At 36.9% G+C, this 27,093-nt stretch overlaps 1 protein-coding gene across 3 annotated transcripts in view; it reads left to right on the forward strand.

The window, feature by feature from the left end:
- Window positions 1–2,124: 2,124 nt before the first annotated feature.
- LOC112505752 (protein SPIRRIG-like) overlaps window positions 2,125–27,093 on the forward strand; it is a 30,913-nt gene continuing 5,944 nt past the window's right edge. The window contains exons 1-15 of one of the 3 annotated variants that reach the window (XM_025109714.1): window positions 2,125–2,631; window positions 4,961–5,030; window positions 5,121–5,206; window positions 9,906–10,041; window positions 10,145–10,201; window positions 11,048–11,212; window positions 12,630–12,821; window positions 13,019–13,084; window positions 13,736–13,850; window positions 14,725–15,890; window positions 16,767–17,460; window positions 17,947–18,049; window positions 19,156–20,255; window positions 21,090–22,740; window positions 23,952–26,927. In XM_025109714.1, coding sequence (XP_024965482.1) covers window positions 2,489–2,631; window positions 4,961–5,030; window positions 5,121–5,206; window positions 9,906–10,041; window positions 10,145–10,201; window positions 11,048–11,212; window positions 12,630–12,821; window positions 13,019–13,084; window positions 13,736–13,850; window positions 14,725–15,890; window positions 16,767–17,460; window positions 17,947–18,049; window positions 19,156–20,255; window positions 21,090–22,740; window positions 23,952–26,927 — 8,720 coding nt within the window. In that variant the 5' untranslated portion in view covers window positions 2,125–2,488. Of the gene's footprint in view, window positions 2,632–4,960; window positions 5,031–5,120; window positions 5,207–9,905; window positions 10,042–10,144; window positions 10,202–11,047; window positions 11,213–12,629; window positions 12,822–13,018; window positions 13,085–13,735; window positions 13,851–14,724; window positions 15,891–16,766; window positions 17,461–17,946; window positions 18,050–19,155; window positions 20,256–21,089; window positions 22,741–23,951; window positions 26,928–27,093 lie in introns of those variants that run through there. The other 2 variants (XM_025109712.1, XM_025109713.1) reach the window with 2 other exon arrangements.

The raw sequence follows: 27,093 nt of genomic DNA on the forward strand, positions 1-27,093 counted from the left end.
AATTATTGAAACTCCTTATTCGAATATGTTCAAAGCGTGTGACACAATGGATTGTCGGCATGTTGGTAATAAATATAAATCTCGTATTCACATTTATAACACAATGAGCGATATCTAGTAATACATTATCGTCGTCCAAATGACGATAATCAGTGATATAACAAGTTATCGGTTTGTAGTCAATTTTAGTTTACGAATTTGATTTTTTTGTTCTTGATGTCCATATTGAACACGAGACATTAAATGTGTCATTTTGTTATTTCCAGCCTCTAGTTTCTTGATTCCATAATATACTGATAAAACATATCATATAATATCTCATATTCATTATCTAAGCAACACATGCAATTCCCTTGTATATATTTATCAAATGACCCATAGACATCACTCCCGTCATAAAAGTAGAGACAAATCATATCTCGATACATACTAGTTATACCATGTGATACATAAAATATCCAACAATCATTATGTTACCCAATTACGGAATGATTAGAATAAATGTCAAAATACGTCACCCACACACCACACACTCTATGTTCTGAAGTCAAATAATTACATGTACATTGACCACATGGAAACACTTATTGCACTCGCATGACATTCAATGTAGTGTTTTCATAGCAAGTCATATCCAATACACAAAATCTCCATCTTGTATCCATATACAGATTCAATACTATATATTTCATATTATCTCAACCTTAAATCCAAAATAATATTTAACCAAAGACATTTAAGATATATTATTCTAAGGTTATTTATTATGAATAGTTAAAACACAAAGTATAATGCAAACATATTAAAATGGTCAATGCCTTTTATTTATTAATTACATGAAACAAAACTCAAAATTACAATCATCATATGATTGGTTTTTGGGTATTCACTATCAGTAACAAACCGAACTTTCAACAAACCGTTTGGCGGGAAGTTCCTTAACACATTTTTATTTGTTTAATTAAATGAACAAACATGAACAGTCATACAATTCGTTCATTTATATTCAAGAACTTTAGTTTACTTTATATATATATAATTATATTTATATATTATGACATTGATAGGTAATAAATCATTAATTAAATTAAATTTTTAGAATTCCTTTTATATCTTTAAAGTTTACACAATTTTTTATTTTGTTATATTATTTTTTAGTAACGAGATGACGAGTAATGATGGTTGTTTTTTTTTCCATTTGTGTTTGTTCGTTTAATATCTTAACGAACAGAAACATATACATTTTCTTAACAAATGAATACGGACGCAAAAAATCCCGTCCATTTACCGTTTGTATTCGTTCGGTTAAGTTAAACGAACGAATACAAACAAGTCTATTCGTGTTCATTAAGTTTTTTTACAGCCCTAATGCTGACAGATGAGAAGTAGGGCTGCACAATGGTTGGGTTGTCTGAGTTGAAGGCATTTGAAAACCTCAACTCATTGTTTGCGGTTTGAAAAATCTCAATTCAACCCAACCCTATGGGTTGGTCGGGTTGAAACTTTGAATATCATTTTACAATCTAGTTAAATATTTATATTTAAACGAAGTGAAATCAAAATGGTAAACATACAAAAAAAGGCTACAAACTCAAAAAAAAAAAAAAAAAAAAACTGAAGTTTCGTGCAAATAAGAAACCTTTCTTATTACAGTTGAAATTGTTATATAATTTTGAATGTAGCTAATTACGGATTAGTCTAATGCTTAATATATATATATATATATTAATCAAGGACTTAAGAACCATATTAAATCCATAATATAAAAAAATATGAGGTTCATCGTGTTGGTTGGGTTCAAAAGACCCTAACCAATTCCAACCAAATAGATGCGGTTTGACCTAATCTTGTATCACTTGTGTCAGGGTATCTCGACTGAGTCGGCCGGATCGGTTGAGTTTGTCGGTATTTTAAGCACCCCTAACGAGGAGTCAAAAGGGTATTTTGGTAATAAAAAAGAAAAGCATATGCTTACAATAATAATGTGGTGGCGGATATTTTTGATAGAGTTGCACGTTTAAGCATGGAAACCTAGTTTGGCAAAGATATGTATTTATTTGAAATTTTGGAGACAGAAGCCGGAAAAGGAAGAGAAAAGAAACACAGGGGCGAGAAACAAGGCGCGGAGTTGCCCTCCCAAAAAACATTCGAAGTTTAGAGGGTTTAAGATTAGGGCACCAAAAGTGAAAAAAGAAAATATCAAAGAGGAGAAAATTGTGGCATTGTGTGATTCACTGATTTGGGGGATAAATTAGCAGAAAGATCAGCAAAAAAAGAACGGAATATTGCCCTATAAGATCTTGATTTCGGTATATTTTTCCCTAATTGACTCCGATCGATCAGCTTACTTCGATTTTGAAACTATTTGACGGAGGGTTTTTGAGCTCGGAGATCCTCCGGATTTAGAAGTATATAATCGGATCCCGTTAAATTGATTGATTTGTTGTGTTGATTTTATGTTTTCGGCGGACGAGTGTTGATTAAAACGATGAAATGGGTGTCATTGCTTAAAGACTTCAAAGAGAAGGTAGGGTTATCAGCGCCTACGTCGTCTGCCTCCTCGTCATCTTTCTATCTTGATCACAATAGTAACAATGCCACTTCTTCGAGCTACAATGATCCCTTGTCAAGGTCAGTTTTTCTTCTTCTTTTGTTTTGTTCTTTTGATCACGGGAGAGATTCATATGGAAAATGATGCTTGTTGATCATGTAAACAGATGCATTGTTGCAATAAGGCTTTTTTATTTTTACTTGTTAAGAACTTGAAGTGGTATTTTGGAATTGAGTTGTTCTTCATGTAATAATCCATATGAAGTGAACCAACTAAAGTGGTTGAAGAATGTGTTGGAAGTGGAATGTGAAGAAAGGGAACTAAAAGGTTTGACCATTAGGAACTTGAGGGTTTAAGAAACAAACCTCAACGTTAAGCACCTTTTTTATAGACTCTTAGCTATTTGGATCTGAATAGCTTGATGTTTTGCCAGTGTATAATAATAAATCATCAGTTAACAGAACCATATCGAATGATTTGGATCCTGTAGAGTCCTCTACGGGTGAAACTCACTCATCTATCTTCCTTTGGTTTTACTGGAAATACAATTCAATTGTAAAATGCAAGGAACTGTAGGGCTACAATTTCCTTATATTATAATACTCTAGGGAATCTGGGCTTATCTAGAAATCTGCTATAACAGCATTCAAGCGTTGTCCCAAGAATAGACCCCTGCTAGAATTCACAATCTGTTGATTGGTTATACAACCCCCTCTACAGCAGTACTTTGATCATCACTCTGTATTTTTTGTGCAAGGGATTGTTCTCTTGTTTCTTGTCTATGTAAGCATGGAACTTAAAAAGTAGAGATGTGAAAATAAAAAGTCCATATATATAGTTGTTCCAAGGATGTCGTTGGTTGATAGCAGCAAACAGAATTGAAGTTGCTTATAGCTAGTTGATCATCAAGAGTTCACGTTTCAAGATGCCTTTCCAATGGCCTCCGAATCTTCCCTATTGGAATTCTTGTATCTTTCCCTTGTATTTTTCTGTGGGGGCAACAATAATGCAGATGGCAGCACATGATGATTTGTAGTTTTTCTGCTATTTAAAGAATGGTGGTGTAGCAAAGCTTCATTCTAGCATGCCTCAAGGGCGATCACTTCTAAGACAGGCAACTGTTTCATCATATTTTCGACACTTACATCTGGATTTTAGGTTTCTACTATAGAGAGGGTAACATTGTTGACAGGATAAACTCCGATAATGAAGACTAATCACTTAAAAAGAATGCGAGTGACCGTGCTTGGTGATTTATCATTGCTATGTTTGCCATTTGATTTGGTGACATAGTAGTAGACATGTGCAAGATCATATATGGAAAGGGAATAATAAAGGAGTAGGCTTATTGAATCCTCATACCAATTAATGCAATATTTAACTCAATTTGGAAAGAAATAAAGGAAACCATAACTCAAATGCAGAAGAAGTGCTTATTGTTTGAATTTTCTTTGATGTACCAATTCGTTAGAATGGTTGGAATCAAGATTTTACCATTAGGAATCAGGATTTATGATGTTTTTGGTCTATGCTACACTTATTTCCGGTGCAAAACTATTTAGTTATTTTTATGAGGGATTCGGTCATTACTGTCTTTTTGTTCTCCAAGACTAATTTAGGATTTTCATTTCTATGCAAGTGATGTAGTCTTTAATGCCAAAAGATGGTGGAACGATATTGAGTGGACGGAAGCATTGGATTTTTTTTCCTTTCATCATGCGTTGCAATCTTTCTTAGATGAGATCCCTTAACCCTTGGCTTTGGTGCAGTCCTCAATAGACCATGAATATTGTAGATCTGATGGTTAGTCATTAGTTTTTGTTAATCAAACAAGTGTCACCCAAAAGTGTTAATTGCATCAAATTTCACATAGACTTTATTTTCTATAAATCTATCAAAAGGTGATCTTCTAATATGTTAGGCGACGTAGATGATATATTAATAGTGACTTGTGGTGATTCACTCATCAAAACGATAAAGACCTTGATTTTTATGTTTTGAGCCAGAGACTGATTTATTTGGGACCAAGGAAGTATTTGTTAGATTTCCTTTAACATTTAAAATTTATAAGTTGTAGGTCTCCACACATATAACCACATGTTAAGCCCGCATCTTTATTTCTTCTCACTCCACGTGACCTACATAATGCAACTGGTAAATGCACAAAATGACCAGTACATAAGTTGCTTACATTTTTCCGTTAATTTTAGTCCAGTACACTTGTTGAAGGCGTTCTTGTACTTTGGCTTGTGATGGCGTGTGCTTGACCATTATAAGTAAATGCATACTTTTAAGTGAATTTTTGTGGTTCCAATTTCTTGAAAGTGATTATCTATGTAAAAAGCCCAGGATACATTTGCTTCACTTTGTAAATCATATGTTTATGCCTCTCTACCTGGTTAAAATCAGAGAAAAATATGAACTGGAATTGGACTTCAAGAGATCTTGGGAAGAGTTCCGCACATCGACTTCAGAGAAGGTTGGTGCATGTTACAGTTGTAAGTCGTTTTGTTACTTACATCTAGAATTAACTGCTGACAACATTGATGGTTTCATTTTATCTATACAGGAGAAGGAAAAAGCCTTGAATGTCACTATCGATGTCTTCTGTAGATTAGTAAATCAGCATTCTAATGCAGCACAAATGATTACCATGTATGAAATTAACTACCTTTATCCTTTTATATTGCCTTGGTATTCCTTATTCTGTTCACATATGCTTCTCTGTTTCCAAGAGTGCTAATCCAATCTAAATCTCATTTACTTCTTCATGAATGCAGGTTCTATTTCTAAATCCTTTATTTTGCAAAGATAAAACTTTATTACGTGACAAAGAACTTGTATAAGTATGCATATGCTTTCTAACAGAAGAACTTTAAGTAAGGATTGTGTAATTGTTTGTAAAACCATGCAAAGTTGGTGATTGCACATGACTTTAAATGAAACTTTGACATGCCACCTAAATGAAGCTCTTAACCAAGTTAGCTGGGGACTTGGTATACTAAAACTTATCTCTAGGAATGCGAAAATGCACCTAATCTGGAAGTAAATTCATGGATATGTTGGTCTTGGATATACTCTCTGCTCAATATATCTTACTACATTTCTATGATATACAAAGACAGACCTCCTTAACAAAATGGAATATATTTCTTAATTCCATGTACAGCAAATTTTCACATATTAATAGCAAAATTGACGTGCAAAGGAAATAACAGCTTCTGTTTGTGATGTGTTTGTCTATTCATAAATAATTGTTTAATTATATAACAAAGTGTTTTTATTTCGTGAAGTAACATTACAAAAAATGACTGCTGTTATTATACTTTCTGCCATTGTCTCCTTTGTGGCTTTTTATCGTGATCGTTGATCTGTCTTTGTTATTTTCTGGTACAACCAATTTTTGTTAAACTTATGAACAAGGTACAAGTAGTAGCTAGGTGTCAAGGCGTTGTGTAGCTGACTAGGTAATGAGTATATCCACGCAAGTTTTTACCTTGATGACATGATTTCTTAATACCCTGTTTTATATATTTAATTATGAACTCCTAGAAAATAAATGTAATTTATCTTTTCTTTAATACTCTTATATTGATCTTTATTTACTTCTATCACTTCCATTTGTTTCACTCTATAACATTATATGGTGGAACAACTCCATACATACTATCAATAGAATGAATACCTTGTAGATTTAAATGTTAATTATGTTATGAGAGGGTGATTATCATTTGGCTTTATGATAACATCAAATCTTTGAAATGCAGTTTTTCATTGATCCAAACCTCATTATAAAATTGATATGAATAACAATCATCTCTGGAGGAGTCAGGTATCACTTTTTTGTCTCTAGTTTATTCATGGGTTTAGAAAATGTTGGAGACATACACCTTGAGGCGTGCCTCAAGGCGACGCATCCAGAAAACGTATATGAGGTGCCATCTCTTAAGGGCCTGTTGAATCATATGTGTCGGTTATTTGAGACGTGGACAAAGGCGTTGAAGCGGTGGGCGTTGGAGAGGCGTCCGACTGAGTGTTAGGAAATTTTCATTAATAAAAGAATAATACCCTAAAAGTGAGTCAAAGAAATACGGAGCTTCTTTCTATTGCCTACCCCCTCTCTCGATATTCTGATTAATTTTAATTACTTCTGTTTATATTTTTACTAATAGACGTATAATATATTATTATATTTAGTTAGTAACTGTTCTATTTTTTTATTTTTTCTAATATCTTTCATATATTTTTACTATAAATATATAAAATATATTATTATATATAATTAATAACTTTTGTATTTGTATTATTGTGTCTTTTGATTTTTTGATTAATCTTTTATATGCTTTAGTTATAGATATATAATATATATTTTTATACTTAATAAGTTTTGTATTTGTTTTATTTTGTTTTTTAGCAATTTTTATATGCTTTTACTATAAATATATTATATTATATTTCTTTATTTTGTTTTTTAAATTTATTAATTAATATTCTATATGTTTTTGCGTACTTAATATAAGTGACCGTTTACTAAACACTTACCCGGGTAAGCGCTTACCAAGTCACATTACTTTACCGGATGAATATGGCGTGGACCAAGAATCTTACTCGATAAGAACGAAGGCAAGGACCGAGATGCGAGAGCCTTACCCGGTAAGTGATGGCGAAGGCTCTTACCACGGTTAGCGCTTACCGGGTAAATGTTGCACATGATACCATTTTGGTGGACTAAAATCTTACCCGGTAAGTGAGTTGTAGTGTTGAATTTTACTAGTAACCGCTTACCCGGGTAAACGTTTGATAAACAGCCCCTAAGTAATTTGGGGCTTACGTCTCACGTATCTAAGAAGAAAACTCCTCAAGGTTCGTTTCCGTTCTTTAAAACCTTGAGTTTATTTGTTGTGCACTACTTGCCCCTCTAATGAAATTTTATTAACAAGTCCTTTTCTCAAATGAGCATGGGACAAGTGTATTCCTTATGATGGTGAAATGGTCAAACATCCCGCCCTGCTGCATTTGAATCTTATCTATGGACCCTGACCCTCTCCCATATTCTTCTACCCAAGACGCTTCCTTTTGCTTGTTTAAATTGGCAGCTCATATGTTGCACAGTAAACGGGCATCTTAACATGATCTTCTGCCTATAGGGTTTATTTGTCCCATCTTTTCATCTTTGACTTTATCAGTTAACAACTTACTGATATTGAAGAAGAATCAACTTTCTGTTGTGGAAGACGATGATGTGAGTGCCAAACAGAGGATGTTGACTTTGTGGAGAATTCATTAGAATTGTCGAGTCTAACAAGACCCTATAACACTGGCCAACATTAATATCTAGGGCAACCTACGAGTTTCTTGAAGAGATAGAACCAAGATCTTGAAAATTAGGCCTTTTTTTGGAAGTGCATTTAGGGTTTAGGGTTTAGGTGATTGTTTAAGCTGATTATAAACAAAAAGAGATGGCCGATTTCAGATTTGGAAATATTTTATTAGAATATAGCCTATTCCCTTTTTTTTTTCGTTGCTTACTATTTACTATTCTTAGTTATTGTTTTCCAAAATCTTCATTTTTTCTAAACTGATCTCAAGCTCTTTACCTTTTTGTCAAAACCTTTTTCGTTTACAATTTTTCGCAAAGCGGAGGTCTTTTCGGAACTGTTGTTCTACTCTTTGGGGTAGAGGACAAGTCTGTATGCATCCCAATCCAGACCGTACTCCTGAGTGCAATATACTGGGTTTGTGGTTTGGTTTTATGACTGAGGAACAAAATATGATATTTTAGGACATTTTCTTTGTGGGGTTCTGATTTTGGGTTTGTTGAATTGATGAACCTTTTTCTTAATGTATAAAAGATGGCAGGTGGAGAGAGGTGACCTGTCATGGCAAGGATGATAAGATTTCTTTGTGAGATATCCTGATATTAATTTGATAGCTTCGTGCATGGGGCTGAGTGGAGGGGAGGGAGTATGGGGGTGGTGGCTGGGAAATTGAAGAGATTTGTAATATGGCTCTAAGTAATACAAAGAAATGGCTATTATACCCCTGAACAAATGGCATGTATGAGGCACCTGTCAATTTTAACGGTAGGAATCAACACAGGATGGATGGACCATTATATGATATTCCCATTAGAGGGACCAATAGTGCAGAACAAAGAATTTAAGGACGCAAGTTGAAATTAACAACTACTCCACGTACAATATGTATCATTCACTCTAGACGTAGTGCTAGCAGTTATTCGCTTTAGTTTCTTTGGATTTTGCTGGATGATTTCAACATATACTTCCTTTTGTCAATTAACCAATGGAATTAAATTTACCAATTATGTATTGTTGACTTTTAACCCCAACTAGCCCAGTTACTCAGTTAGGGTAACATGAGAAGCTCCAACAAGTGGGTTGGGCCTTGTTTGTTAGCAGCTTAATGAGATTAATAGGACTCATAGCTTATTCGGTCAGCTATACCTGACTGTTTGGTAGTGGCTTAATGATATAGAAAGTGACTTATTTAGTAAGAGTCTAGAGGGAAGCTTTATGCAAAAAGCCAAGTTTTTTCCAAACCTTCCCCTCCCAATTAAAAAGCATGCTTCTTCCATCTATGAAAAAACCCTCCCAAACAAAAATGTTCCCAATCTATACAGACAGATTAATCCACACACACAACTTTATCCATACAAGACTTAAATCTTTGATATGTTTTCAATTTAGAGGATTTGGAACCATTTAGTAGAAAGTATTTTAAACTCCAAAGTATTTAATTACATGTTAAAAATAGTAAAATTATGTAATGGCAATAGTCACTATCCTAATTCATTTCAAGTGTGATATGTGCTTATCGTGCATGCTGCAAAAATGTTTTTGGGTGCTACCTGCCTGACTCCTCAAGACTCCCATTGGCTGCCGAGGCGTTCTGCTGTCGGGAAGCTATGCATTAATTATATGTAAATATTATAAATGACTGCATGACCTATATTCCTATAAGGTTATAAATGTCACCTGTCTTCTTGACTTGTGCTCTTTGTTGATTGTTTTTGACATGATTTCACACGCAAAGATAAATGGGAGCATCCTCAGAAGCTTGATGCCTCAGTTTAGGATGCTTGTGAGAATGCAGTGATAACCTGCCATCTACGTCCACCTGATAGTGTACACAACTTTTTTGGCAAAGAGTTTAAGGATTTTCAATCATCTTTATGTCGAGATCTTAGCTTTATTACATGCATCTGTTGTAGCATTCACTTTAAAAGAAGCATGTTACATTTTAGAGCTTTTAGTTTATGTAATATTTTTAAACACCTTAAGCTATCCTTTTTTGCTTTGGGTATATGTTAACCTTGTGAAGTTTTGATCCACAGGTTAGTAGAGACACACATATTTTGTTTTGTCGTGGGTAGAGCATTTGTCTCAGATATCGAAAAATTAAAAAGTAGCAGCAAAGCAAGATCTTTGGAGATCCAAAATGTGATAGATTTTTTCTCAGAGGTTACAAAGGTTTCATTCTTTTTCTCTGTCTTTTTCACCCCTCTTGCTCTGTAAGGTGGAGTTATAAACTTGGTTCTTATATGTGCTTACATGCATACCTGTATCTTTACAGGATGGAATCCAGGCTGGTTCAAATTTGTTACATGCAGTGGAATTCCTCGTTACTGGGGTATGTCTGTACGCTTTGCTCGTTAGAAATAAATATTTTTGAGTCACATCGTGTTCTTCATTGGCTTGTATAATTCTTGTTTTTGGTTCTATAGTGCTAAGGGGCTGTTTGGTTGGTTTTCCATTAAGTTCTGTATGGATAAAGTTGTCTATGTGGATTAATCTGTCTGTATAGATTGGATTTTTTTGTTTGGAAGGGTTTTTAATAGACAGAAGAAGCGTGTTTTTGATTGGGAGGGACATTTTGTAAAAAACTTGGCTTTCTGCATAAAGCTCCCCTTCCTAGAAGCTTACTGAATAAGCCATTTTCTAAATCATCAAGCCACTACTAAACAGTCATGTATAGCTGACCCAATAAGCTGTGAGTCCCATTAAGCTCATTAAGCTGCTAACGAACAGACCTTAAGTCCTGTATGGCTGTATGGATAAAGATGTCTGTGTGCCTTAATTTGTCTGTATGGATTGGAAAGGTTTTTGTTTAGGAGGGTTTTTTTCATAGATTGAATGAGCATGTTTTTTAATTGGGAGGGACAGGTTTGGAAAAAAACTTGGCATTCTGCATAAAGCTCCCCCTAGAAGCTTACTGAATAAGCCACTTCCAATATCATTAAGCCACTACCAAACAGTCATGTATAGTTGACTGAATAAGCTGTGAGTCCCATTAAGCTCATCAAGCTGCTAACTAACAGTCCTCACTTTTTTTTGAAGCTAAGTTGCTTTGCTATACTGTTTATGAGTCGTATCACGGGGTTTTCTTAATTTACATGAAGGATAGAGAATAACAAACATAACTTTTAGCTTATTGTTATTCGTATCTCCATAATTAATGTTTGTACATTGTTTGCAGGCGATTGATAAACAATCTCTCCTTGATTCTGGGATCTTCTGTTGTCTCGTTCAAATTCTTAATGCTCTTTTGGGCTCTGATGGAGGGAATGCACGGCAGAATGTTGTCAATGTTGAAGAGGAACCCAAGGTAACAGAAAATGTGGCTCCAGATCGGCGGCTTGAGGTAGGCCATTTGCTATTGTTTTACACATTGTACTTTGTGTAGTTTATTAAAGTGTCCTTGTTCAATTCCAGATTTTGTTTTGCTTGGTTGTGGTCCGGATGCCATTGTCAAAATTTGAGTTCAATCAAGACTTTTGAAGTCAACTCTGCCCATGCAAACAAACTTTTCATCTGAAAACAGGTTGGTAAGAGAAAAGAAGAATGACCTAACCTGATTGGACTCTGCTGCCTATTACCGTAAAATTACTGAGTACAAGGTTTTAGGAATTCTTGGAAGTTTATATTTTTCGTGGGGAATCTTACAACAGGACAATTGACACCAATTTGGTATGGTTTGAATAGTGTTGGCTTGATGGAATGGCAATCATTGAAAAAATGATGTTCTTTTGGACACGAGCTGTAAAATTGCTGCTTCAGTTTTGGATTTGGTGTCTTTTACATATTTTAGACATACTTTATTAAGGGAATGAGGGAAATGTTTGTATGGAAATCCTCATGAATTACTTCTAGGAAACGTCATATTGTTGTTTGGTGACAAATTTGTTTGTATTTAATTTTTCTAGAACAATAATAATATTTTGGAAATCTTAACACCATAGAGTAGGCTGATCATTGAGATACAGTATTGTGAAGATCTAAAGAAAGAATTTAATCTTATATTTAGTATTGTTATTTTTGGTAGTAATATTCTGTGCTATGATACATATTAATCCACATGGTTTAATAATATAAATTGCTTTTTTTGAAAGTCAGTCAAGCAAGAAGGAAGGCCCTCTCTAGGGGTATTTTAGTGATAGGTTCTATAGGAGCTGGGCCATGCCCGAAGTCGTTACCTTAACCGCAAGGAGGGGACAGCAGTTATAAATCGGAACAGGGGTCAAAGGAAGGGACACATCTCAATTTTATAAACAGAGCCTTGCAATTTCTCCCTCATTTTTCATTTCCATTCTCTTCTCCTTTGTTCACCTTTCTCAATGCGGTGCTACATGGCTGAATGAATTATCATTAATCCTTTCTTATTCCTTTTGCTATTGCTGCATTAGCCATTGCTAACATTGATAATACAGTGCTGCTGTAATGCATGGCTTTCCATTATACCAGCCGGGTTTTGTGGTTGAATAAAATAGTTAATCTTAGCTTCATGACATGGAATCTGTGATTTGCACACACACATATATGTGTATGTATATGTATATATTTGACAGCACTGTCGATAGTTTATTCCAATGGCACTACACCCAAGCCGCCATCATCACTTGCTTATTTTCATACTTTTATTGCCTTAACAACCACCTACCATGGTTGCTTATTTGGTGCTAAGGAAACTATTAATTATAGATTTGAACTTTTTTTATTTCAATTTAAGGGATAAAGGAAAATATTCGTAATTCTGCTAATGCTTGCTTTTCTTCTTGAAGGTAGAGGGCAGCATTTTGCATATCATGAAGGCACTGGCAAGCCATCCTGCAGCTGCACAGAGTCTGATTGAAGACAATTCTCTTCAGCTACTGTTTGAGATGGTTGCCAACGGGTCTTTGGTTTTATTTTCAAGATACCAAGAAGGTCTTGTCCCCTTGCACACAATTCAGCTCCATAGGCATGCGAAGCAGGTGATCTTCAAACCTCTGAATGGATGTAGCTAATTACATGGTAACTAAGTTGTAATAAACAGGAAATACTGTTCTGAAATATCTTCCTATTTATTCCAAGTCAGCAGCTAACTATTGCTGTCATCATCTTCATGAATAAAGCTTTTATTTTTTATTTTCTAACCTAATATATTTATTGTCTTTCCGCTTTTATGCAGGTACTAGGTCTTCTTCTGGTTAATGACAATGGGAGCACTGCTGAGTACATAAGGAAACACCAACTGGTATCACATTCTGTTATCCTGAATTAAAATTGAATCATTAAACATTCTAGAATAAATATGCCATTTTTTCTATTATTTAAGAGCACGTTACCTTTTTACTCCTTCCATTCGTAATTAAGTCCACAGGTGTGAGTCCTTGGCCTTCTAGGAGGTCAAGGGTTCAAACCTCACCTAAGGTGAGGAGGGTGTGTGAGTTTATTTGTTCTATTTGCCGTATATAAATATTATATACTTCAAAAAGAAAAAAAAAGTCCACATGTGTGACTGGTTCTTGAACACCTCATTGATGCTTTTATCTTACGCTGTCTTCTTGAAAACTTTTTAACGAAGGAAAGGAGAGGAAGGGGAGGGGAAGGGGAGAAAAGTAAAAAAACTCGTGTTCTTGAAACTATTTTTGGAGGGAAAGGAAAGGAAACGGAAGGAAAATAATGATAAGTCTCCTCCCAAAACTTTCCTCCCAAAGGTGGTAGGAAAAGGAAGGAAAGGAAAGAAAAGAAATTAAAACTCTAAAAAATTATTAAGATTACAAAACTACCCAACCTTTGATTTTAAAAGATATATTTTAAAGGGTATATATGGAAAATTGACATCTTTTCTTTCCTTTCTAATGTCTGATAGTTCTGATATGTGTTATAATTTTGTCATGCACAGATAAAAGTACTCTTAATGGCCGTGAAGGACTTTGATCCTGAACATGGAGACCCTGCGTATACAATGGGTATTGTAGACTTGTTGCTTGAATGTGTGGAATTGTCATATAGACCTGGTCAGTTACTTGGCTTATTTTCTTGACTTGAACACTTATTGTCTTGAATAGGAAAGTTTAGTTAGTGCTCACAACTCATTCAATGTGTCTTCTAATCTAATGATCTTGATTAGAGATGGCCATATGGGCCCGGTGCAGGCCGGCGGTCCATAACTGGTTACGATTTTGTATAGAAATTGACGTCCCGGCCTGGGACCAAGACGGTTGTAATTGGGGGAAATTTTTGAATTAGATCTTGCTACTTTGAAATCCGATGGTGTTTTTCGCATAGGTCCAATTTTGTTAAAAAGTTAAGTTTTTATACATTATACATTAAGTTTTTCAATATTTCTATGAGATTTTAGAACTTTTTTTACTCAAAGCTTCAAGTTTTTTAAGCTTTTCAAGTTCTTTATGATGTTTTTACATTTTTTCTAAATGTTCCAATTCTAAATCTCAAGAAGTGTAATTATAAAAATATCTATAACATTTTTGTGTAAAAAAGATTTAAAAAATAGATCTTAAAAGTGTATTTGAATGACCCAATTAGAGATTTTAAAGTGTATTTCAATAAGATATTGACCAAAAAAAGAAAATTAATTTTTGAGAAAAAAAGGGTACCGGTTTGGGCCTGGCCTGGGTCTGGGACCGGGACCGATTACAAACCATGGAGACCGGGCCATGGGTTTTTGGTCAGGACTGGGGCCCGCTATGAACCGTAAATCAAGGGCCGGGACTGATTTGGGCTCCGCCCAGCCCGGGACCCATTTTTGGCCTTCTGTAATATTGATAGGATAAATCTGCATAACTTGTGCATTATCTTGAACTTATTTTAGAATAGCTCTTGAGTGTTTTTATTCGAGTGATGCTGACTGAAGATGATTCTGATTTGTAGAGGCTGGTGGTATCAGGCTCAGGGAAGACATTCATAATGCTCATGGATACCAATTTCTCGTTCAGTTTGCATTAGTTCTTTCAAGAGAGCACGGCTCTCAAACTAGTTCTCCAAGTTTTCATTCTGAAAAAGTTTCGGATTCAGTAGGGTCAAAGACGACTAATGACATGGACATGCAGGACGAAAAGGGAAGAGGGGACACCTCATCACAATCCCTCTCGCCCACACTTTCTAGGCTGCTTGATGTTCTTGTTAATCTAGCTCAAACAGGCTCAACGGACGTGATTGGGTCGCCCGGCTCAAAGGGTACAAAAAATCATGTAAATGCTGGTGGCAGGAGTCAATCTTTGTCATCTGACCGGTTCAGTGATGATGTTTGGGAGAAGGACAATTACAAAGTTAAGGACTTAGAAGCTGTCCAAGTGCTGCAGGACATTTTTCTCAAAGCAGATAGTAGCGAACTTCAGTCCGAGGTGCTGAATAGAATGTTCAAGATATTCTCGGGTCATCTCGAAAACTACATGTTGTGTCAGCAATTGCGAACGGTACCCTTGTTGATCCTCAATATGGGTGGCTTCCCGCCTCCTTTGCAAGAAACTATCTTAAAGATTCTTGAGTATGCCGTGACTGTTGTAAATTGCATACCTGAGCAAGAGTTGCTTTCGCTTTGCTGCTTGTTGCAACAACCAATAACATCTGAGTTGAAGCACACTATCCTGGCGTTCTTTGTAAAGCTGGTGTCTTTTGATCAACAGTACAAAAAGTTCCTACGAGAAGTTGGTGTGCTGGAGGTTTTATTAGATGATCTCAAGCAGCACAGGTTTCTTGTGGGCCCAGATCAGCAGAACAACGATAACACTGGCAAGCTGGACAGGAAGTCCAGCCCGAATGGTTTCAAGAAACATCTGGACGGTAAAGATGCAATTCTATCGTCTCCTAAATTATTGGATTCTAGTTCTGGGAAGTTGTCTCTTTTTGAAGCTGAACGCACAATTCCAGTTGCTTGGGACTGTTTGGTTTCATTATTGAGAAAAGCTGAACATAATCAAGTGAAGTTCCGTTCCGCTGATGGTGTAACTACTGCGCTTCCTTTTTTGGCATCTGATGATCACCGTCCTGGTGTCCTCCGGGTATTATCATGCTTAATCATCGAGGATTCTGTACAGGTTGGCAATGGTTCTTGTTTCCTTGTCATGCTGACAAATACATACATATCAAAAAATACACATGCACACACATACGATACATAAACTTATCTACACACTAAAAAATATGTATATATTCACAAATACATACAATCAGAGACACACACACACACACACACACACACATATATATATATATACACATATCCTTATTTAGTTCACTGATTTGGTTGAATTTGTTCTAATGTTTTCTTATGAGGGCTTCAGCTGTTTTTTGTGGTGGTCTCTCAAATTACTCCCTGTGTTCCAAAGAAGTGCTAACACTTTAATTTTTGCTATAAAACCTGGTACTTCTCGATACTTGTAGAGCTTAACATAAAGTTTAATGTAATTAACAAATTTTAAGAAGTAAAAAGATAACCTTCTTGACATCGTAAGTCAAAACTTAAGGCCTGTTTGTTAGCAACTTAATGAGCTTAATGGGACTCGCAACTTATTCGGTCAGCTATGCATGACGTTTGGTAGTGGCTTAATGATGTCAAAAGTGGCAAATTCAGTAAGCTTTTAAGGGGAGCTTTTTGCAGAAAGCCAAGTTTTTCTGAAACCTCCCCTTCCCTATTAAAAAGCACGCTCCTTCCATCTTTGAAAAAACCCACCCAAACAAATACCTTCCCAATTTATCCAGGCAGATTAATCCATACAGGACTTGATAGAAAACCAACCAAACAACCCCTCTGTCCTTTTTTTCTAATGAAGGGAGTATAATGCAGGCAGACTCATTTATGGTCTACATTAAAGTTATTGATAAAGCATGCCTTTTTATATTCAAGGCATTTGTTGTGTGCTTTTTTATGTTTATCATTGGAACTTAAGTCACCTTATCTGTATCTTTATTAGGCTCATCCTGATGAATTGGGCTCACTGGTTGAGATTTCAAAGAGTGGGATGGTGATCAGCACTTTGGGATCTCAATACAAGCTTCGAGATGATGCAAAATGTGATATTTTAGGAGCCATATGGCGAATTTTAGGAGCCAACAGTTCTTCTCAGAGAGTGTTTGGTGAAGCCACCGGGTTTGCTCTTATTCTTACTACACTTAACGGTTTCCAAGGAGATAAAGAGCAAATTCGCCAATCCTCCTTAACAGTTTGCATCAAAGTTTTCACATATCTGGTACGCGTAATCACTGCTGGAGTATGCAACAATGCCGTTAATAGAGTAAAGCTACATGTGATTATATCTTCACAAAGTTTTTGTGATCTTTTATCCGAGTCTGGATTGATCTGTGTGGAGTGTGAAAAGCAAGTCATGCAGCTGCTGTTTGAACTTGCTCTTGAGATTGTGCTTCCACCGTCCTTCACACCAGAAACTACAGAACCATCAGATGATCGTGGCGATGTCTTTGCTTTCCGGATAGTTACTCCAGCTTCGTGCATTCCTGATAAGCAGCGTATATATAATGCTGGTGCACTGTGGGTTCTCATCCGTTTGTTGTTGCTTTTTAGTCCAAAACTTCAGCTGGAGTTTCTAAAACTTATTGAAATACTTGCTCTTGCTGGCTCTTTTAACCAGGAAAGCCTTACATCTGCAGGTATTAATCTACAAATCTGTTATGTGTACTTGTAACTAGGGATGGAAACAACGCAGGTAAATGATAATGCGTCCCCCTTCCTCGACCTGACTAATCCCTGACGGGCTCAGGGGGAAAGAATCCCCGGCGGGTTTCGGCGAACCCGTTGGGTACCCGTTTAGTAAAAAACAATGTATTTTTTAAAATTAAAAATTTAATAAATCTTCATTACACTAATTACAAATATTGAAAATCAAATATATTTATCATTTAATAATAAACGTATACATGTATATTTATTTATACAAACACTATATACATATATTAAATAAAATCAAAAATTTAATTGCGGTCGGATTAGGGTTGGTAATGCCATCTCGGCCCCGGCCCCGCTTCGGGTATGAAAATAAATCCCCATCCTCCCCCCCCTACAGGTAAAATTTCCATCTCTACTTGTAACTTGTAACAGCACCCAGTATCTTAACTTGCTATTTGTTCTTTGGTTAGGTTGTGTGGAACTTCTTCTTGAGACAATATATCCCTTCCTTTCTGGGTCATCCCCTCTACTATCCCATGCTTTAAGGATTATTGAAGTACTTGGGGCTTATAGGTAAGACTCTTCAAATCCAGAAATTCTCATTTTTACAATTTTGCTGGGAGTTGCATCTCTCAGTTCCGCAACAATACTCCAAAGTTTTAAATAGCAAAATCAGGCCTCGAGGCGTTTTTCTTTAATGAGGTGAGGTATAAGCCTCAAGGCGGTCCGAAGCGGATATATATATATATATGTATGTATATGTGCGTGCGTGTGTGTGTGTGTGTGTATATATAAGCCTCAAGGCGGTCCGAGGCGGATATATATATATATATATGTATATGTGCGTGCGTGTGTGTGTATATATATATGGGAGCAGGTTTAGGGGAAAACCGCTAAAAAAAAGCTGAGGAACACCTTGGTAACCGTTCATCTGGACGACATGCACATGTGCATACAAGTAATTTGTAAGCAATTTTTCCGTTATGCACATGTGCATACCGTCCAGATGAATGGTTACCAAGGTGTTTCTTAGTTTTTCATTTTTTGGGGGTTTAATACCTGAACCTCCCTCTATATATATACTAAATATATACAAAGTGGGAGATGAAGAAGAAATAATATATATATATATATATACACACACATGTATCTACCATATATCTTTAAAATGGGAAATTAGAGAAGGGGGAAATAAAAAATTATACACACACATGTGAAGCTCGTCCAATTGGGAGACTAGTGAAGACGTTGGAGATGACAAATGAAAACTAGGAGAAGACGAGCAAGAAACTGGGTTTATTTTATGAAAAGTAAAATCAGGAAGTTAATTTCTAAGCCCTAATTTCTAACCTCCGCCTCACCGCCTCAGGTGCCGCAAGGCCCACCTCAGTGGCTCGAGGCATATGGCTCAACTAACCCATGAGGGGCGCAGGCCCAGACTCGATTTTCTAGTGCCTCACCTCAAGGCACTCATCGAGGCGAATGCTTTTTAACACCATGCAATAGTCACTGTCAATCGTTTTGCTCCATAAGAGTCCCATTTAGTGTAAATAATTAGAAGATATATTGTGGTCAAGTCACGATCACAATTGCATGTATCTTTAATGTTTGTACATATTGTGAACCGCTGAAGTTCCTGACATTTCTAAAATATCTTCGTGTATACTTTTTGGGTGCAGGTTGTCATCAGCAGAACTACGGGTGATTGTAAGATATATTTTGCAAGTGAGACAGATGAAATCTAGTCATATCCTTATTGATACGATGGAGAGGTTAATCCTAATGGAAAATACGGCTTCAGAAAACATTCCTCTTGCACCATTTGTAGAGATGGATATGAGCAAATCTGGGCATGCTTCTATCCAAGTACCATTGGGTGAGAGATCATGGCCCCCGGCTGCTGGGTATTCATTCGTTTGTTGGTTTCAATTTCGAAATTTGTTGAAATCAGACATCAAAGAATCAGAATCTTCCGAGGCTGGATTTTCTAAAAGACATACAAGCACAACAGGTCCACAAGTCATGCGCATATTCTCCGTTGGTGATACCGATGGGGGTAATAACTTCTATGCAGAAGTTTATCTTCAAGAAGATGGAACTTTAACCCTTGCAACCAGCAATTCGTCTTCCTTATCTTTTTCGGGTTTAGATATAGATGAATACCGATGGCATCATCTTGCTGTGGTGCATAGCAAACCGAGTACCTTGGCTGGACTATTCCAAGCTAGTGTTTCCCATGTCTATCTTAACGGAAAGCTTAGACAAACGGGAAAACTAGGATACTCTCCCTCCCCTGCTGGCAAATCTTTGCAGGTAACCATCGGGACACCTGTTTCTTGTGCAAGGGTCAATGACATATCGTGGAAAATCCGGTCTTGCTATCTATTTGAAGAAGCTTTGACACCAGGGTCTATTTGTTTTATCCATATTCTGGGCAGAGGGTATAGGGGCCTTTTTCAAGATACCAACCTTTTGCAATTTGTCCCAAACCAGGCTTGTGGTGGTGGAAGTATGGCCATCTTAGATTCCCTTGAAACTGATTTGGTGTTGGCTTCTAACACGCAGAGACCTGATGCTAATAAACAAATGAGCTCTAAGGCGGATCGCAGTGGCATTGTGTGGGATCTTGAAAGATTATGGAATCTTTCCCTACAGCTTTCTGGACGAAAGCTAATATTTTCATTTGATGGGACATCTACAGAAGCTTTTGAAGCATGTGGAACTTTGTCGATGCTCAATTTAGTTGATCCATTGTCAGCGGCTGCTTCTCCAATTGGAGGTTTGTTACAAACCAATGATCTCATATATTTAACCTAACTTCACGATCTTTCTACTTTTTACATACTGTAAATGGATGGAACGAACACGAATGGAGGCTTGCTCGTGTTCGTTCGTTCAACTTAACCAAACAAACGAACGATAAAAGAACGAAACTTCTTGTTTTCATGTTCGTTCGTTTAATTTAACCGAACAAACGAATAAACCGGAATGGTAAACGAATGGAATTTTTTGTATTCTTGTTCGTTCAATAAGAAAATGTGTTTCTTAGCGTTCGTTTATGAAGATGCTAAACAAACATAATTTTGTGTTCGTATTTGTTCGTCAAGATGCTAAACAAACATCACAAACGAACTTAAACAAACACAAGTGAACATAACAAACAAACAAATGAACAAAAAACAACCACCATTACTTATCATTTCGTTTCTCTATCATAACAAAATGTAAAACCGAGTAAATTTAGGGGAAATAAAAAAGAAATTCTAAAAAACTTAATTTAATTATTGATTTTACATATTAATGTCATAATATATAAATATATTTATATATATTAACGAACATAAACAAACATAAATAAATGTAAACGAACATAAATGAATGGATAAGCCATTGTTCATGTTCGCTCATTTAACTAAATGAACAAAAAGATGTGTTCATGCTCGTCCGTTTATTAAATAAACAAACATAAACGAACTTCCCGCCAAACGGTTCACGAACAGTTAGCTGAGCATTCGGTTCGGTTACAACTCTACATATAATTCAGTTCGTTGTTAGTTTTCTGCATTGTGAAAGTGGGTTAGTCGATGTTTTTAATAGTGTTCTATTCCTCCAGGTATACCACGCTTTGGGCGTCTTCATGGGGATATTTATGTATGTAAGCATTCTATAATAGGTGAAACCATGCGCCCCATCGGTGGAATTGCCATTGTGTTAGCCCTGGTTGAAGCAGCCGAAACCAGAGACATGCTACATATGGTGCTGACACTGCTTGCTTGTGCACTTCACCAAAATCCACTGAATGTTAAAGACATGCAATCGTATAGAGGATATCACTTGCTAGCACTCCTTTTGCGTCCTAAAATGTCAATATTTGATATGCATTCACTCGAGATCTTTTTCCAGATTGCTGCTTGTGATGCTTCTTTTCCTGGACCAAATAAGTTGGAAAAAACTAATAATCTGTCACCTGTTGTCACAAATGTCCATGAAGCCAGCTTTGAGGATCTTAATATGTCGAAGTTTAACGATGAAGCTTCGTCAGTTGGTTCACCAGGAGACATGGATGATTTTTCTGTGAATAAGGATGCGTTCAGTCATATCTCAGAACTCGATAATGGTGATTTGTCAACCGAAACATCAAACTGCATGGTTCTTTCAAATGCAGATATGGTTGAACACGTGTTATTGGATTGGACTGTTTGGGTAGCGGCATCAGTTCCAATACAAATTTCTCTTCTGGGATTTCTCGAGAATCTCGTTTCGACGCATTGGTACCGGAATCATAATCTTACAATTTTGCGTAGGATAAACCTCGTTCAACATCTATTAGTGACACTACAAAGGGGTGACGTTGAAGTTCCTGTACTAGAAAAATTAGTCATGCTGCTAGGGGTAATTTTGGAAGATGGGTTTGTCATTTCTGAACTGGAACATGTTGTTCGGTTTGTGATTATGACGTTTGATCCTCCACAACTGACATCAAGGAGTCAGATACTTAGAGAGTCAATGGGGAAGCACATTATCGTTAGAAATGTGCTTCTTGAGATGCTAATTGATCTTTTAGTGACCATTAAATCAGACGAGCTTCTTGAGCAGTGGCATAAGGTTGTTTCATCCAAGTTGATAACGTATTTTTTTGACGAAGCTGTTCATCCTACTAGTATGAGATGGGTCATGACTCTTCTCGGTGTGTGTCTTACCTCTTCTCCTACTTTTTCTCTCAAATTTCGCACAAGCGGAGGATATCAAGGATTGGTGAGGGTGCTTCCTAGTTTCTACGACACTCCCGATATATATTACATTCTGTTTTGTCTTATATTTGGCAAGGCCGTTTATCCAAGAGTACCCGAAGTTCGTTTGTTGGACTTTCACGCCCTTATGCCAAGTGATGGAAGTCATCCGGAGTTGAAATTTCTAGAACTGTTGGATTCCGTGATTGCTATGGCGAAATCTACATTTGATCGGTTGTCCCTCCAGCTAATGCTTGCCTATGAAAGTGGCGATCTGAATCAGGTTGATGCTGGGATCGTGGCGGAGCTTGTGAATGGAAATACAGAGATGACTGGAGAGCTTCAGGGAGAAGCTCTGATGCACAAAACTTACGCTGCCCGTCTCATGGGTGGAGATGCTTCGGCCCCTGCTGCTGCAACTTCCGTCCTTAGGTTCATGGTTGATTTAGCCAAAATGTGTCCTCAGTTTTCTTCTGTGTGCAGACGAGCTGAATTTCTTGAGCACTGTGTGGATCTTCATTTCTCTTGTGTCAGGTTCGACCTCTTCCTTTTCTTGGCTTATATGTGTATCACGATATTATATGGAAAGCTCGGAGTGGAGACCTTTACTGTGTTCTGTAATCACGAGAGAATAGAAAAGAAATGAAAGAAAGGGATGGAAAAGGAAGGAAAGGAAAATAATTTTTTCTTGTGTTCTCGGAAGGGAAGGAAAAGGAAGGAAAGGAAAAGAAAGAAAATAATTTCTCGTGTTCTTGATCAGGGGAGAAAGGAAGATAAAGATGTCATTTTTACAAATATACCCTTTAAAAATATATCTTTTATAATTAAAGATTGGATAGTTTTGTAATTTTAATAATTTTATTTAAATGGTTTTAATTTCTTTCCTTCCCTTTCCTCCCACATGTGGGAGGAAAGTTTTGGGAGGAAACTTATCATTATTTTCCTTTTATTTCCTTTCCTTTCCTTCCTAAAAAAGTTCCAAGAACACGAGATACTTTTTACTTTCTTCCCGTTTCCCTCCCTTTCTTCTTTCCTTCGTTAAAAAGGTTTCAAGAACACATTCTTAGGGTGCGTTTGGTGCACTGGATAGGACATAACAAAATGGGGATCAATGTTCCACGTCTGGTAGGACTTTTATGTGGAGCGGAGTGGAATAGGCATGTTCGACCACTACCTCATGGAACAAGATGGAACAGACTTATGTTTTACCAATATAACCTCAAAATAGAACCTAATTGTCTTCTAAAACATCAAATAATCCTTTCTCTTTACGTTTTATTCATTCTTAAATTTTGTTTATTGTATTTTATGCCCTTTAAACTTTCACTTTATTGTCCTCAAAATATTATTTTCATATGGTTTCTATATTTTGACTAATTTATGTAATTTAATAAATATTAGTAGTAAAATAAAATAAAATAGAAAAGGTATTAAGTAAAAACCGTAAACTGCATAAACTTTTTATTTTGGTGTCATTTAATCGTCTTGACAAAACTTTCTAATGATATATTTTCTATGAAAAATATTTATTTTATTATAATTTGATAAATTACATAATTAATCAAAATATGTAAACAACTCAGTAGGGGTAAATTGGTCATTTTATCTGTTTTGTCTTGTCCAGTTCTGTCTTACCAAACACCGAACAACTGTTCTGTTCTGTACTATCTTGTGTGGATACCAAATGCACCCATATGGTTGTGTAGTTAGTCGAATTTTACACATTGCTTGTACTGCTTTTGTAGGTCAGCTCATGCTGTGAAGATGGCAAAAAAATTGTCCGTGAAGTCAGAAGACAAAAATCTGAATGATTCAGATGATACGACTAGTTCTCACAATAGCCTCCCACTTGAGCAGGAACAGTGTGAAAAAACCTCCATAAGTCTCGGAACTTCCCCTCCACAACATGCAAGTACAAGTTCCGAAGATATTCCCGTTGCCACAAGCAATTTGGATGAATATAAGGCAAATGATGTAACCTTATCCCCACAGGAATCACACAAGTCAGTCGGAGAAGTTGATCAGGTTTCTGCTGTGATATCTGACGGTAAAGATTTCGGTTCCCATGATCTCAAAATCACTCCGGAGCCTGTTCGCCAAACTAGTTCACTAAGTTCCATATCTTTAAATATATTTGATTCCACCGGGGTTCAGCAAATACCCACGTCATCACAAATTCTTGCAACGAGTTCATGGCAGAATGCTAGTGTCAATGAATCAAAACCCAAGTTAGCTGCCTCTCCTTCCATGGCATCTTCTATATCTATGTCTGTATCTTTGTCTGAGTTTGATACAGCTTCAGACCCGAAATGCACTTCCCGAGTCCCAAATGCCACAGACACGAATTTCTCAATTAACCCAGGAATGCTTCTTGATGCGGATGATTCTGGTTACGGAGGTGGTCCTTGTTCAGCAGGAGCAACTGCCGTTTTAGATTTTATGGCTGAAGTTCTTTCTGATTCTGTAACCGACCAGATGAAAGCTGCAATCGTTATAGAGAACATTTTGGAAAGCGTTCCGTTGTATGTTGATGCTGAATCTCTCTTGGTTTTCCAGGGTTTATGTCTTAGTCGACTGATGAACTTTCTTGAAAGGCGGATCTTGCGTGATGATGAGGAAGACGAGAAGAAACTTGATAAAACACGGTGGTCATCGAATTTAGACGCTTTGTGTTGGATGATAGTTGATCGTGTATATATGGGTGCTTTTCCCGAGCCTGCTTCTGTACTCAAGACTTTGGAATTCTTGTTGTCGATGTTGCAGCTGGCAAATAAGGACGGTAGAATCGAACAAGCAGCTCCACCCGGAAAAGGACTCCTGTCTATTGGTAGAGCGAAGCAACTCGATGCATACATACTTGCAATGTTTAAGAATATGAATCGTACCATTATGTACTGTTTTCTTCCATCGTTCTTGATCTCCGTTGGAGAAGATGAACTTCTTTCACATCTCGGTTTGCAAATCGAGACAAAGAAGAGAGTGGTTCTTAATGCATCACAAGAGGACGGAGTGATAGATATTTGCACGGTGTTACAGCTACTTGTTGCTCATAAACGAATAATATTCTGCCCAAGTAACTTTGACAACGATCTAAATTGCTGCCTGTGTATAAATTTAATATCTCTTCTACATGATCAGCGGCAGAATGCACAGAATTTGGCAGTTGACGTTCTCAAGCATCTTCTAGTGCATCGTAAAACGGCACTCGAGGACCTGCTCGTCTCCAAACACAACCAAGGACCGGTTTTGGATGCTTTACATGGCGGATTTGATAAACTTCTTACTGGAAGTACACCATCTTTCTTTGAATGGCTTCAAACTTCTGAACTTCTTGTTAGTAAAACGTTGGAACAGGGTGCTGCAATTATGTGGGTTCAGTATATTGCTGGGTCGGTAAAGTTTCCGGGAGTGCGAATCAAAGGTATGGATGGTCGTCGTAAGAAAGAGATGAGTAGAAAATCGAAGGAATCAAGAAAGTTGGACCAAAGACATTGGGATCAAATTAAGGAACGGAGAATTGCATTGGAATTGGTCTGTGATCAGATGTCTACTGAATTGGGGGTTGTTCGTCAAGATAAGTATGGATGGGTACTTCATGCTGAAAGTGAGTGGCAAATGCATCTTCAACAACTTGTACACGAGCGAGGTATATTCCCGTTGCGTAAGTCGGTTTTAATCGAAGAGCCTGAATGGCAGCTTTGCCCGATTGAAGGCCCGTATAGAATGCGGAAAAAGATCGAGCGTTGCAAACTGAAAGCAGATACGATTGAAACTATTTTAAGTGGGGAGTTTGAAGGTGGGGAATTATACATTGAGAAAAATGAAGTTGACTCGAGTAATTGTGGTTGTGAGTCGGGTCCTTTCTCAAATCTTTTGCCGTATGTCGGAAAACAGGAATCCGATGACGAAGAGGTGTTTGGTGATTCGATGTTTAAAGAATCAGATGGTGTAAAAGATGTCAGTTCCAGTCGGGTCGGATGGAATGATGATAAAGATAGTAGTATTTTTGAGGCAAGTATTCATTCAGCTGCTACATTTAGTGTTAAGTCGAGTTCAGTAGCTGCACCAAAATCAGAGAGCGTAATAGAAAAATCCGATGTTGGTTCTCTTAGAAGGTACGCTTCAGTAAGGTCCGACAACGTTAGATTGATGGAGGACAAACTGGATCGGGAATCGAGTGACAACGGGAAGTACTTGATTAGACCGTATCTAGAACGTAATGAGAAAATCAAATTGAGATATAATTGTGAACGAGTTGTGTCTCTTGATAAACATGACGGTATTTTTCTGATAGGAGAACTCTGCCTTTACGTTATAGAGAACTTCTATATCGATGATTCAGGGTGCATCTGTGAAAAGGAATGTGAAGACGATCTTTCGGTTATTGACCAAGCTTTAGGTGTAAAGAAGGATACGTCTATAAGGGTGTACTCCCATTCGAAGTCAACCACATCCGCGTACACCGGGGGCAGAGCATGGGCATACAGTAGTGGTGCATGGAGTGAGGAAAACGCCGCTAGCAGTAACAATGTACCTCATCTATGGCGAATGTGGAAGCTTAATAGCGTCCATGAAATTTTGAAGCGGGATTACCAGCTGCGTCCTGTTGCTGTTGAAATATTCAGCATGGATGGATGTAACGATCTTTTGGTTTTCCATAAAAAGGAGAGGGAGGAAGTTTTCCGAAATCTGCTGGCATTGAATCTTCCAAGAAACAGCATGTATGTTTTTTCTTGTTAATTCCAGTTGCTTCTAGTGATATTATGTTAACAAGCTTATTCGGTCAGTTATAGAAGACTGTTTGGTAGTGGCTTAATGATATAGAAAGTGGTTATTTAGTAAGCTTTTAGGGGGGAGCTTTATGCAGAAGCCAAGTTTTTTTTTCCA

The sequence above is a fragment of the Cynara cardunculus genome (assembly GCF_001531365.2).
Source record: "Cynara cardunculus var. scolymus isolate 2C chromosome LG 2, CcrdV1, whole genome shotgun sequence".
NCBI classification, from domain to species: Eukaryota; Viridiplantae; Streptophyta; class Magnoliopsida; order Asterales; family Asteraceae; genus Cynara; species Cynara cardunculus.